Below are 15,086 nucleotides of genomic sequence, written 5' to 3'. Positions count from 1 at the left end.
CTGTCGCCACAAGTCATGAAATCGAGTTTGTAGTATAGTAGTACATGTTAAATGGTTTTCAGTGATTAACTTCCTGCTAGCCTGGACAGGTCCCAGTTAGGAAGCACAGTACCATTTTTCCCAATTAACAGTGCAAATTGTCAAGGGTGCATAGGAATCTGCAATTTGACAAAATCAGGTTTTTTTGACAGCAGGGGTAATCATTCTGTAGCTTCACAAGTAGTAATCTGTGATCGAAGTGCCAGGATTTATTCTGAATTATGAAAGGTATGTATACTATATGAGGGGGACAAGTCATTAGTATGATTCTCTCCTTATTCACTTCCCTTCTTTAAAAAAAAAAAAGCTGCTTGATATGGAAGTTGAAATTAAGGGATACACTCGTTGAGTGATCTCCAAAGCTTCCCCCCCCCCAATATTCATTTATTTTTCTGTTATATTGCAGTATTCTGACAAGTCCCTGTACACCCAGCTGTGCTTTTACCGGTACATTTTTGATGCAGAGTGTGCACTGGAGAAACTTATTACCGATCATGAGAAAGGTACGTTAAAATACTGTAATTACCTTTGCGTTTAAAGTGGAAATTTGCATCATAAAAGCCAGACCTACTGTGTCAGGCTGTTCACACAGCATCACACCACTGTCTCAGAAGCAGGCCATGGGGGCTGTTGTGAGAACAGGCATCCCCTGCATGAGGGGTGGTGGCATAGGAATCCCCGGCTTTGGCCTCCACAGCCTGTTCACATTGTTCTCTATTAAAGCTGGGCTTTGGGGGAGGAACGATACAGAAAGGACTCTTTAAATGCTATATTTTGAAAATGTTATTTTCTATAGAGTTTAGTAATTGTAATAAAGTAAGCATAGGCAACGTGATCATTGGACCTACAAAAACCAGATATTACCAGAAAAAAATAGACCTGGAGTATGTCTCTGCTGTTCACTAAAAGCCTAGGTTCATTTTGAGAGAGAGTGCTGAGGTGGAGTTCTTTTATTGACTCCATCCTAAGAGAGTGTATAGACGCCTCAGCCCAAATGATCAGGCACTGCCTGTATGCCTCACACGAGACTTGCAGGCACTGTGGGGCTTAATGGGCCTGAGAAAAGCTTTGTTACATAACTTAAAGTATTTGAAAATGTCATGACAAGTGCATGGGTTTTTTTTTTCTCCTACCTAAAAATCACGTTGACAACTTTTGTATTACCTATAAAAAATAAAAAAGGCTAGTTTACACATTTTTCTTATTAGCTACCTACAGAGTGTTTACGTTGTTTGTCAGTGAATATCAATGCTTCATTTTGTTGTTAGGGCTGGAGGCAACCTCAAGGGCATATAGAAATCTACAAATACTTCTGGATTTCCTCACATAAGAATCCCCATGCCCTTGATTTGGTCTTAACTCTTTTCAGTTCTAGTGATAATTGACTTCAGTTCTTCCATTTACAAAGATATGCTAGAATTTTTTTTTTAATGCCTTGACTTATTTGGTTTTTCTGTCCTTGTATCTATAACATTTTATGACTGATGGAGGAATTGTTTCAAATATCAGTATCTTGTCTTTAGATGTTTGACAAGAACTTGGGCTATCTCTACACCATATTTTCAGTGAATTAATAAAATTTATATAGAGAAAAAATTCCTTTAGTCCATTAGTAACTAGGTCTTTGAACTTTCATTCATGACTGGTGTCTAGCCCATGTTTATTTGCAGTATCAACAATAACTGTTTCTCTTTTACCCCCAATGACCTTTCCTTAAAGGTGAGAACCACTTAGAGAATTAAGTACTGCCTGTATGATGAGTACATTGTTTGTTTCTGTTGGGTTTGTTACCTCTTTCTGGGTAGCTGTATATTACAACTTGATCCCCTTTTACTTCTTTCTTAATCCATATTGTTCCCTAGATGTTCTTAGATTCCTAGGGGATAGGTTCCTCTTCCAGACATTTGCAAAATTCTTATCTGAAGGGCTGAATGATCAGCAGTTTTCAGAAAGTCCAGTGACTCAAAGACTTGTAGAAGTGATCTGGAATGTCACCGGAGACTTACCTCAGCTTTTTAGAGAACATCAAGGAGTATATGATGCTCTCCTGGAAAATAGGAGGGAACAGAATAATAGGGTAGTCACTTGGAAGATTCTTGCTCGGCAGAAGGGGACAGGTGTTGATAGAATCTGTACACTCACACTATTTACTTTAATTCCGTTTCACAAGTTTAAGAATCAGGACACTTTTTTGTCGTTTGCTTCTAATAAATACACTATCTGGGAGTTCAGGGCCAAAACAGCATGGAGTGAATTACTGACGCGTTGTTTTACGTGTTAGAAGGCTAAAGAAAATAAAGCAAAAGAAGGGTACAAAATGAATGTCTCACAGAACTTCATGAAATGCTAATTAGTAAAACTATTTTTCCTTTGATCTTCTGCTTATTTATTATTCCTAAATTCACTCATTCTGGACGTTTTCAGATCATTTGGTAATGCTAAGTGGTGTTAGGGTGTTTGTTAGTGGTAGGATATAAACTGAAACGCTGGGTCATGTTTACCCATGGCCCAAGAGCTAAGGTTTCTTAACAAGTGACATTTGATAAGCTCTTTCCTAAGAGTCACCTGATGGCATATAAAAATCCAAATCATGCATCCTACACCCAGAAATTCTAGTTCAGAAGGTGTGGGGTAGAGTTTGGGAAGCTCAACTTTTTAGAAAGTCTCCCCAGACAATTCTGAACACATGATTTGGACAGTTTCTAAGTACAAGAGAATTGAACACAGGTTGTAATCCATAGAGAACAATTGGAGAACAAGAATGTTCTTGTAGTCCGTAAGTGAACAGTTACAGGGAAAACTCCTGTAAGTGTAAATTAATGTAACATATATAAAACTCACTTCTCACTTTTTAAATTGGAGTGAAATGCTCTCTTCTGATTTGCCGTTCAAGGGAGATTTGCTGTTAAAATGAATTGAAAATCTGTGGGGTCCAGAGGGCAAATATATTTATTCAATTTGGACCAAGGCCAGAACACCAATAGATGTTAACATCAAAAGTCCTGTGAAAAATGACAGTCGTTACACGCAGTTATATTATTGAGAATGGAATCTAAGTATCGTCTGTCAACAAGTGCCCTGAAACTGGCGTGTAAAGTATTTACCATAGACTCTCCTTTACTGTTGGTACCTAGCAACATTTCCTTCGCTAAGATAGTTTTACCATTTCCATTATAAAGCCCATATTTTAAAGGTTGTCACTGGATGGTGGTTTTAATCTGTGTTTGAAACTTGGCAATTTGACTTGGGAAAAAACACATACAAATGATTGGAAAGAGCTTTATTTTTATGGTGAAAAGTAGCTGTTGTCAAAGCTTTTTCTTGTGCTTTGCTTTTCAACGAAGGTTTACAGGCCATTAGTCCATAATGTGAATTAACCCCATTTGGTATTTTTCCCTCTCCTTTAAGATGGTAAGGGACTGTTACTCACTTTGGTGAAGTATTTACTGCATATTCACTGTAACTACATAACATTTTTAAAATGTTATTTCTGTTGGACTCTGGCATTATTATTGTAACTGCTCCAGAATGTACACAGATGGCATAATAGATCCAAAATAAGTTTTAGAGGAACATAGTGGCAATATATGAAGTAAAAATCCATTTCCATGATGGCAGCACATAATGGTCCCATTTGGCTGTCTCATCCCAGGGGGGCCTTGGCCTGAGTAAGGATAAGTGAACTGTTTGGGGGAGACATGAATCAATTCAAATCTTTACCCAACTGTCTAAATTAAGTCTGCTTAAAAGTACAGGAGGAAAAAGAGTCTCTGACTTTTCTCAGCTGAGCCTTTTTTTTATTTATTCGGCAACGATAAAACCAGTATGTATATATTTCCTATTATTTGTTGAGTGCCATCCCAGGTGTCAGAAAAACAGAGATGGCCAGTGCTCCCTGCCCTGGAGGAGCTTAGGGTCCTTTGCGGACTGAAAGATTCAGCCGCAGGTAAATGTGATAAACCACTGATCTGGTCAAATTGTTTTGGAAGCAAAGAAAGGGATCCACTAATTGCCTTTCTTAATAGACTTTATTTTTTAGAGCAGTTGCGGGTTCACAGCACAATTGGAACAGAAGGTACAGAGACTTGCCATGTACTTCCTGCCCCCACACACGCAAAGCCTCCCTCATTATCAACATCCCCCACCAGAGTGGAACATTTGATGAACCTACATTGACACATCGTTATCACCCACAGTCCATAGTTTACCTTAGGGTTCACTCTGAGACACTGTGAGTTTGGACAAATGTATAATGACATGTATCCGCCATTAGAGTGTCATACACAGTAGTTTCACTGCTTTAAAAATCCTCTGTGCTCCTCCTAATCACACCCCCCCCGCCCCCCAACCTCTGACAACAACTGATTTTTTTTTTTTTTTTTTTACTGTCTCCATAGTTTTGCCTTTTCCAAAATGTCATGTGATTGGAATCATATAGTACGTAGCTTTGTCAGATTGGCTTTTTTCACTTAGTAAAATGCATTTTAAGTTTCCTCTGTCTTTTCCTAACTTGGTAGCTCATTTCTTTTTAGCACTGAATAATATTCTATTGTCTGGGTGTACCACAATTTATTTATGAGTTCGCCTACTGAGGGATATCTTGGTAGCTTCCAAATTTCAGCAGTTATGAATAAGCTGCCATAAACATCCATGCACAGGGTTTTGTGTAGACATATGTTTTCAACTCCTTTGGATAAATACCAAGGAATGCAATTGCAAGATCATATGATGTTTATTTTTGTAAAAAACTGACAAACAGACTTCCAGAGTGGCTGTACCATGTTATTTTCCAGCCGGCAGTGAATGAATGTTCTTGTTGCTCCACATCCTCCCCAGCATTTGGTGTTCCTAGTGTTCCGGATTTTGACCATTCTGATAGGTGTGTAGTGGCATCTCATTGTTTTAACTGACATTTCCCTGATGGCATATGATGTGGAACGTCTTTTCACATGCTTATTTTCCGTTTGTATATCTTCTTTGGTGAAGTGTCTTTGGCTCATTTTTTAATCAGATTGTTTGTTTTCTTATTTAAGAATTCTTTGTATATTTTGAATAATGATCTTTTATCGGATGTGTCTTTGACAGATATTTTACCCCAGTCTGTGCCTTGTCTTTTTATTCTTTTGAACACTAATTGCCTTTTCACTTTAGTGTTTGATCTTTCCTTATTCCTAAAAACAAAAACAGAAAAATCACTTTTTTTCTGTTCCTGTTCTCTCTTATCCGATGCTTATCTCCTCTTATTCTGTTTCAGCTATTTGTAGTAGGATGGCATATTTGTCTGCTGTGCCTGCCATAACACAGTACCACAGACTGGGTGGCTTCAGCAACAGAATGTATTTCCTGACTGTTCCAGGGGCTAGAAGGCTGAGGTGAAGGTATCAGAAGGATTGCTTCTTCTGAGGCCTCGCTGTTTGGCTTGTACATGGCAGTTTTCCCCCTGTCTTCACGTGGTCCTCCCCCTGTACCTTTCTGTGTCCCACTTTAACTTAATTACCCATTTAAAGGCTCTATCTCCAAATATAGTCACATTCTGAGGTGCTGGGGGTTAGCACTTCAACCCCTCTTTGATATGAATTTGGGGGTGGGGGAGATACAATTCAGCCCATAACACATTGGTCTTCTTGGTGAATTTTCTGTTAGCCATTTTTCATGTGTTGCATTTGTCTCAGCCAGAATAGGAACACCAGGATTTAGGACTCTGTGTTGAAGAAAGGAATTGGAGCTACAGCATAAATGTGAGCAAAAGGATGGTGCTTTAACTGTTGACTTTTGAAAAGCATCTTTTAGGAAGCCCAGTTTCTCAGTGCAGTCTCTTTAGGCGTAGAAGGACTATTCTTAAGGTGACCCTTGTTTCTTGCAAAAGGCCATGGGCGCCCTGAGGGCCACAGCCTACTGGGCAGCGCCTGTCAGGGCCTGTGATCCTCGCTCCTGTCAGCATGATGAAATCTCCCAGCCACTTAACCTCTAGAGCTTTGTTCTCATCTGCTTGCTTTGGCAGTTTTTTCTTAAACTTTTCCATTTCTTGTTACTGTCCCTCTTCTTTTGTCTTTTCTTTATACCGGATGGTAACGTCTATAGGTATTTGTTGTTTCTGTTAGTGTCACCAGGACAAGGCTGTGACCCTATGTAAGGTACTTAACAGTTTCCTGTCATCCTTTCAGATGTCTACCACAGGTCCTCACAACAGCCGCATGAGGTAGCAGTAGATCGTGTCCCATTATATTGATGAAGAAATTGAATGTAGTATAAACTTCCTTCCTTTGCATTCCCATAGCACCCTGTGAATGCCCTGCTTGTTGGACTGGTCCTGAAGTGTTTTGAGTTTCTCTTCCACTGAGTTCATGGAGGCAAAGGGTTACCTTGTTGATTTGTGCTTTGCCCATGGGAGCCAACTCACTAAATATTTGTTGAATGAATTCTTAGTGCAAAATAAGGCCACACAAACACTTTTAAGAACGGTCGAGGAGTGAATCCTAGGAAGCAGTTCTGTCCATGAATGGCAGTGTGCTGAAAAGTCCTACAACCTCCGGTATTGCTCGCATGACTCAGCTGTGCCATAAATTAATGTCACTAGAGTTCCTTGACATTTTCACATTTAATATCTGTCATTTCAACTCTTTGCAAGTGATAACTGAAGATGAGTGACGTCGTAGCTCTCATTTTGCTGATGCCAAATTTGAATTGAATCAAAAAAGTGTCAAGTCACTTAACTAGTGAGTGAGCCTGGGTGACTGCCCCTCACCCACACTGCCACAGAGTTGTATTCTCTGCTGGACATCAGCCAGATAGTTACACTCATGAAATGGTAACGATTGTATTACCTTGTGGAAAATGGGGACTCCAAAGAGAGACAACTGCTAGTACTGAAAAGCTGAGGAATCTAAAAAAGTGTTTTGGTGGGGTTTGTTTGTTTGTCTGTTTTTGCCAGGAAATAAGAGTTGTATGGAAAAAATTATATGCTTTAGTGCATATGGGAATTTGGAGATTTCTGAGAGTCTTAAGACAGCTCTCTTTTCAACATTAAGGATTTCTACTATTCCTGAGCTGCTAAAGCGAACGCAAAAGAGTTGTGTCACTGCTAGAGGTACTGAATACAAGTAGCAAAGAGTTGTTGGAGTCCTCTCTAATCCATTTGACGTTCTTAGCATTTACTGTGTTAAAGCCTCACAAGGCATTAAAAAGAAGGCTGTGTCAGACACTTTGATCAAATTTTTCTTGTATCACGTCTTTAAGCCCTGGGTTATTCCACTGAATTTTAGCAATGAACCTTTTCTCTGTTTTTAATAAATAATAACAGAGCACACACAAAACAATTCATATCTACTAAATACATATGAAAGTAAAGGTAAAATTTCACTTAAGCACTGATTTGCTCTTTTTTTTTTAATTTTTAAAAAAAAGTATTATTTATTTTTGGCTGCGTTGGGTCTTCCTTGCTGCGCGCAGTCTTTCTCTAGATTCAGTGAGCAGGGGGGCTACTCTTTGTTGCGGTGCGCCGGCTTCTCAGTGCGGTGTCTTCTCTTGTTGCAGAGCACAGGCTCTAGGCGTGCAGGCTCAGTAGTTGCAGCACATGGGCTCAGTAGTTGTGGCGCATGGGCTTAGTTGCTCCATGGCATGTGGGATCTTCCCGGACCGGGGCTCAAACCCATGTTCCCTGCATTGTCAGGCGGATTCTTAACCACTGTGCCACCAGGGAAGTCCCTGCTCTTCTTAAAATTATATTTTTTATAATTGTGAAGAAGAATTTTTGTTAGAGAAACCGATTTTGAAATGGACAGCTTAAAGTCCATTTTCCTTTTATCTCATTTTCTTACGAATAAAAAAATGATCTGAGATGTGAGGGGTTCTTTTTCTTTAACCATTCCTTTGATTACTTTAAGTGAATTTTTATCATGGGAGACTCTAATGTGGCAGTTCAGAACAATTTATGATTAGGAAGTGATTGTAGAAACATATAAAGAATTTTGATGATAGAAAAAGTGTCTCATATAATCCTGAGCTTCGCGGGAGTGTTGTTATTGTTGTTAGACATTACCTAGTTTCAATCTTTAATGACTTAGCAAAATACTAACAATATAAGGTTGAAGTCCAGAACTAAGTAACCATTATGATTCTAATTTGTAGTTTATATGCAAGGTGGAAAAATTAGTATGAAACACTAGAATTGTTTACAGCTGTTATCTGTGGGTGGCTTATAGATAACTTTTATTTTCTCCTTTATATAATCTGGGCATGCACTGCTTTTATAACAGGAAACAAATTATAAGAACTAAAATTTTACAAAGACATGATTTATTCAACTTAAAATGATTCCAATAATTTAGTGGTTGAGGGAAAACATAACATACAGATGAACCCAGGTCAGCTTTTTTCTCCCTGCGTTTTTTTTCAAGTCAAACCTAACACCTTGTTACTTAAAGTGTGATCAGTATACCAGCAGCATAGGCATCACCTGGGAACTTGTTAGAAATGCAAAATATCAGGTCCTCCCCAGACCTAGTGCACCAGTATGTGCATTTTAACAAGATTCCCTGGTGATTCCTGGGCACATTAAAGTTTGAGAAGCACTGATTCAAGACACTCTGCCCTCTTAGTAACTAAAGCCTGTTTCCATTCTGTCCATCCATTGATTGGAGCCATCCTTTTGGCAAAACTTTAAAATGACAAATTGGCAGAATACAGAAGGCCTAGCCAGGTTTGAGGTGGAATTGGTATGACAGCCTAGTCTTTTGAAATACATTCTGTAATTAAGCTTAAAAATGTAGTAGCCTGAGAAGAACTAGGAGAGGGGGAAAAGCAAAAAAGCATGAGTTCTCCACTTTGTTTCTTCTCAACTAGAAGGAACAAGGGAGAAGTAAATTAAGATTTTCAAAATGGCTTTCAGCTTCTCAAGATGAGTGGCTTATAAAAGAGAAAACTGCAATGTAGCTCTATAGCCACCTCATAGAAGGGCCACTCTGTATGTGCCCTGAGTAAAATCTCACCCAGTCACCACATTCTAGGCCTCAATACAACATTGATTTAGCATGCTTGTAAAGATTTCAAGGCATTAGGCTATACTACAAGGCTGCAGTGATCAAGACAGTATGGTACTGGCACAAAAACAGAAATATAGATCAATGGAACAGGATAGAGAGCCCAGAGATAAACTACGGTCAACTAATCTATGACAAAGGAGACAAGGATATATAATGGAGAAAAGGCAGCCTCTTCAATAAGTGGTGCTGGGAAAACTAGTCAGCTGCATGTAAAAGAATGAAATTCTAACACCATACACAAAAATGAACTCAAAATGGATTAAAGAGCTAAATGTAAGGCCAGACACTATAAAACTCCTAGAGGAAAACATAGGAAGAACACCCTTCAACGTAAATCACAGCAAGATCTTTTTTGATCCACCCCCTAGAGAAATGGAAATAAAAACAAAAATAAATAAGTGGGACCTAATGAAACTTCAAAGCTTCTGCACAGCAAAGGAAACTAAGCAAGACGAAAAGACAACCCTCAGAATGGGAGAAAATATTTGCAAACGAATCAACACACAAAGGATTAATCTCTGAAATATATAAACAGTTCATCCAGCTCAATATCAAAAAAACAACCCAATGAAAAAATGGGCAGAAGACCTAAATAGGCATTTCTCCAAAGAAGACATACAGATAGCCAAGAGGCACATGAAAAGCTGCTCAACATCATTAATTAATTATTAGAGAAATGCAAATCAAAACTACAATGAGGTATCACCTCACACCAGTTAGAATGGGCATCATCAGAAAATCTACGAACAGTAAATGCTGGAGAGGGTGTGGAGAAAAGGGAACCCTCTTGCACTGTTGGTGAGAATGTAAATTGATACAGCCACTATGCAGAACAGTATGGAGGTGCCTTGCAAAACTAAAAATAGAGTTACCATATGACCCAGAAATCCCACTACTGGACATATACCCAGAGAACACCATCATTAAAAAAGACACATGCACTCCAGTGTTCACTGCAGCACTATTTGCAATAGCCAGGACATGGAAGCAACCTAAATGTCCATCAACAGATGAATGGATAAAGAAGATGTGGTACATATATACAATGGAATATTACTCAGTTGTAAAAAGCAATGAAACTGGGACATTTGTAGAGACATGGATGGACCTAGAGACTGTCATAGAGAGTGAAGTGAGTCAGAAAGAGAAAAGCAAATATCGTATATTAACACATATATGGAGATAGGATCAAGCTGGCGGAGTAGAAGGACGTGCGCTCACTCCCTCTTGCAAGAGCACCAGAATTACAACTAACTGCTGAACAATCATCGACAGAAAGACGCTGGAACTCACCAAAAAAAAACCCCACATCCAGAGACAAAGGAGAAGCTGCAGTGAGATGGTAGGAGGGGTGCAATCGCGTTAAAATCAAATCCCATAAATGCTGGGTGGGTGACTCACAAGCTGGAGAACAGTTATACTGCAGAAGTCCACCCACTAAAGTGAGGGTTCTGAGCCCCACGTCAGGCTTCCCAAACTGGGAGTCCATGAACGGGAGGAGGAATACCAAGAGAATCAGACTTTGAAAGCCAGTGGGATTTGATTCCAGGACCTCCACAGGACTGGGGGAAACAGAGACTCCACTCTTGGAGGGCACACAAAAAAGTGTGCTCACCAGGACCCGGGGGAAGGAGCAGTGACCTCATAGGAGACTGAACCAGACCTACCTGCTGGTGTTGGAGGGTTGCCTGCAGAGGTGGGGGGCAGCTGTGGCTCACTGAGGAGACAGGGGCACTGGCAGCAGGGGTTCTGGGAAGTGCTCATTGGTGTGAGCCCTCCCAGAGTCTGGCATTAGCCCCACCAAAGAGCCTGTAAGCTCCAGTGCTAGGTAGCCTCAGGCCAAATGACCAACAGGGTGGGAACACAGCCCCACCCATTGGCAGACAAGCAGATTAAAGTTTTACTGAGCTCTGCCCACCCAGCCCAACCCACCATTAGTCCCTCCCATCAGGAAGCACCCAGGAGCCTCCTAGATAGCTTCCTCCACAAGAGGGCAGACAGCAGTATCAAGCAGTATCAGCAGTATTTCATCTTGTGGAACTGAAAATCACAGCCACAGAAAGAGAAAATGAAAAAGCAGAGGACTTTGTACCAGATGAAGGGACAGAAAAACAACTAAATGAAGAGGAGATAGCCTTCCAGGAAAAGAATTCAGAATAATGATGGTGAAGATGATCCAGGACTTTGAACAAAGACTGGATGCAAAGATTGAAAAGTTTACCAAAGACCTAGAAGAATTAAAGAGCAAACAAACAGAGATATGCAACACAATAACTGAAAAGAAAAATATGCTAGAAGGAACCAATAGCAGATTAACTGAGGCAGAAGGGCGAATAAGTGACCTGGAAGACAGAATGGTGATCATCACTGATGCAGAAAAGAATAAGGTAAAAAGAATGAAAAGAACTGTAGACAGCCTAAGAGACCTCTGGGACAATGTTAAATGCACCAACATTCACATTATAGGGGTCCCAGAAGGAGAAGAGAGAGAGAGAAAGGACCTGAGAAAATATTGGAAGAGATTCTAGTTGAAAACTTCCCTAACATGGAAAAGGAAATAGCTACCCAAGTGCAGGAAGCGCAGAGAGTCCCAAGCAGGATGAACCCAAGGAGAAACACGCCAAGACATATAGTAGTCAAATTGACAAAAATGAAAGGCAGAGAAAAGTTATTAAAAGCAACAAGGGAAAAACGACAAATAACATACAAAGGAACTCCCATCAGGTTAACAGCTGATTTCTCAGCAGAAACTCTACAAGCCAGAATGGAGTGGCATGATATAGTTCAAGTGATGACAGAGAAGAACCTACAACCAAGAATACTCTACCCAGCAAGGATCTCATTCAGATTTGACGAAGAAATCAGAAGCTTTACAGACAAGCAACAGCTAAGAGAATTCAGCACCACCAAACCAGCCCTACAACAAATGCTAACGGAACTTCTCTAAGCGGGAAACATAAGAGAAGGAAAGGACCTACAAAAACAGAACAATTAAGAAAATGGTAATAGGAACATACATATCGATAATGGCCTTGAATGTAAACGGACTGAATGCCCCAACCAAAAGACACAGACTGGCTGAATGGATATAAAAACAAGATGCATATATATGCTGTCTACAAGAGACCCACTTCAGACCTAGGGACACATACGGACTGAAAGTGAGGGAATGGAAAAAGATATGCCATGCAAATGGAAATCAGAAGAAAGCTGGAGTAGCGATACTCATATCAGATAAAATAGACTTTAAAATAAAAAATGTTACAAGAGACAAGAAAGGACATTACATAAAGATCAAGGGATCAGTCCAAGAAGGGGAGATAACAATTTTAAATATATATGCACCCAATATAGGAGCACCTCAATACATAAGGCAAATGCCAGCAACTATGAAAGACGAAATGCAAGGCAGAAATAGAGACACAGATGTAGAGAACAAACATATGGACACCAAGTGGGGAAAGCGGGGAGGGTTGGGGGGGAATGAATTGGGAGATTGGGATACCAAATTTTACATTCTAAATATATGCTGTTTGTCTATTAAGTGTATCTCAATAAAAGTTCTTTAAAAAAAAAAAGATTTCAAGGCATTGAACTAGAATTCTTTTGAAATGAAAACAAGATTCTATTTCTTAATTTTGGTACTACAAAATTTACTTTGGAATTTGCTTTTCCTACTGTTGCTGACTTTTCTGTTCTATTTTTATGCTCAGTAGGGGAATGACAAAGTTGGTATTTTCCTTTTGCAGCCTGGAGCCCCTTCATACTGCTTTGCTTTTCTCTCTGAATCCTGCCAGTTTTGTTTTTGTTTTGTTGTTTAGCTAAAGACAACTTTACAGTGTGACAGAAGAGAAACTACATTTTTCCAGGAAATTGTCACCACTGTTGCTTTGTCCATAGTGGAGGTGTCTTGTCTGTATATTTTCTGTCATCCTCTTTAGGATAGTGAAAGTTGTATATGGCAAAGTTGCTGTGTATTTGGGCAACAAATGTCCAGATTCTAGTAACGTGCCTTTTCTTTAAGCCCATCTCTATAAATATGCTCTCAAGTTTTGCACTTTTATATGGACTCACAAGCATGCTAACCGATGTATTATGAGTTTTATGTTAATAAAATCCTTTCCTGGTCAGTCTTTTCAGTGGGCAGGTTCCTTGTCCCTTTTGTAGTGACAAGTACAGCAGCACAAACAAGGGCATTATCTAGGTGATGATGCTGTGATTGATGGTCTTCATTTGCAAAACATTGTCATTTTTGAGTGTTTAGAGAAAGGAAAACCTGATAAGTTTTTTTCATGTACTTTAAAAAATATATGCTTCTATCACCAATGAGGGAAAAAATATTAAACAATTTTCAGGTAGTTAGACCATAATGTGAGTGAATCACTTTATTTTGAAAAAAAGTATTTTTGAACAGTTGAGCTAGTGAATTTACTTTTAAAATGTATTGTGCTTACACAGTAGGTTTTATTTCCATGATGTTTTTTACTACATAATTATACATCTTAATTACATAATTACTATCATAATTATTATGTAATTGCATGTACTTCCACTAATTACAAAATCAGGAAGTGTAATTATCTAGTAAAAACTTTATGAAATTTCACACACTAAAAATTACTTAAAAGGCTATTCCAGTGGTCTACTGCAAGGCTTTCCATGGTTAGTCATAGTCCTGACTTCACTTTAGAACTTGAACCCAAAGGCCAGGAGAAGAAGGACAGTTACAAACAGACCAACACTAAACTGAGTATTGCAATATAGGTAAGATGGCCTTTATTCCTTATGAGTTAAAGCCAGGGTGCATTTGAATTTCTTTGTGTTTATGGAATTGTGGTAAGAATACTTTCTTATATTTGAGGTAGCATCACAAAAACTGTCAATGAAAAGGACAGTTCTTAGGAAAGAATTGGTTGATAGAATTGACCATTGAGGCGTTAAGCTTACACAACAGCCAGGCCCTCTATAATTCTGTAATGTGAATGGCTTATTTAGCTACCTCTATCTTTAAAGAAGTAGTAGTAGTAGTAGTAGTAGTAGTAGTAGTAGTAGTAGTAGTAGTAGTAGTGGTGGTAGTAGTAGTAGTAGTAGTAGCAGTAGCAGTAGTAGTAGTAGTAATATTATTATTATTATTATTATTATTTAAAAATCTGCTTCTTTAGTTTGAAGAGTGCTTCCCCCCCCCCCCCAGTTTGTGTTTATATTTACCAAGAGGGGAGCAAACATATCAAAAGAGTATAATTCTTTTCTATTATTACTTGATGTCAAAAGTAGCTTTTGAGACATAAACATACACGCACAAACATGTAACATCAGACCCTAAATAAAGACAGAAGGTTTAATTCAATAAAGCTATGATGTCTTTACCATTCAAAACGACATACAAATTGCACAGTGAAACAATAGTCATGACAGCAAATTAGATATGACATCTAAATTACACTACAAAGAGAAATCCCAGAACCATTTTTGGTCTGTAGGAGTCTATTTTAGCCCAGGTTTAAAACCCAGTCTAGAGACTGCTTTATTGTCTAAGTAGGGTAATGTTGTAGAAGACTAATTGGAGGTTGGTTGAATTAATTGCAGATTAATTAGGAGGAAAAGGCTTATAATACTCATGGCAGAGAAGAGAGTAGATCCTTTAAGTATCAAGATAGAATGTACTCTTAAGTTTCAGGAATATTAAATTATCGATATTTGTGTAACATCTATAATCATCTGTTATAACATGACCTAAATAAAGCACTTGGGTTAGATATAGTTGTACTAAATTTTCTTTTCCTCAAAATTAGTGCTTTTTGCTAGAAATGTATTGAATCAGCCATGTAAAATGTGTAACAGTTACTTCTTTTAAAAATGCAGCCTTAAACATTAAAAGGTCTGTAGTCTTAAAAGCATGTGACATTCCCCTTTTTTGTTTGTTGTCGTTCTTAAATCTTTCTAAAGATGCACCCTGTGTGGTTTGATCAGTTATTGACTTTGTGACTTTTTAATGCCAGCTAAAAT

General features: G+C 38.7%; 1 protein-coding gene across 4 annotated transcripts in view; it reads left to right on the top strand.

The window, feature by feature from the left end:
• The window catches only part of POLA1 (DNA polymerase alpha 1, catalytic subunit), a 288,927-nt gene that overhangs the window by 219,924 nt on the left and 53,917 nt on the right, over nucleotides 1-15,086 (top strand). For all 4 annotated transcript variants that reach the window (XM_057718415.1, XM_057718416.1, XM_057718413.1 and 1 more), the window contains one exon: nucleotides 446-542. In XM_057718415.1, coding sequence (XP_057574398.1) covers nucleotides 446-542 — 97 coding nt within the window. The remainder of the gene's footprint in view (nucleotides 1-445; nucleotides 543-15,086) is intronic.

The sequence above is a fragment of the Hippopotamus amphibius genome, chromosome X, assembly GCF_030028045.1.
Source record: "Hippopotamus amphibius kiboko isolate mHipAmp2 chromosome X, mHipAmp2.hap2, whole genome shotgun sequence".
NCBI lineage: Eukaryota > Metazoa > Chordata > Mammalia > Artiodactyla > Hippopotamidae > Hippopotamus > Hippopotamus amphibius.
This window is presented reverse-complemented; position numbering and strand designations above follow the sequence as displayed.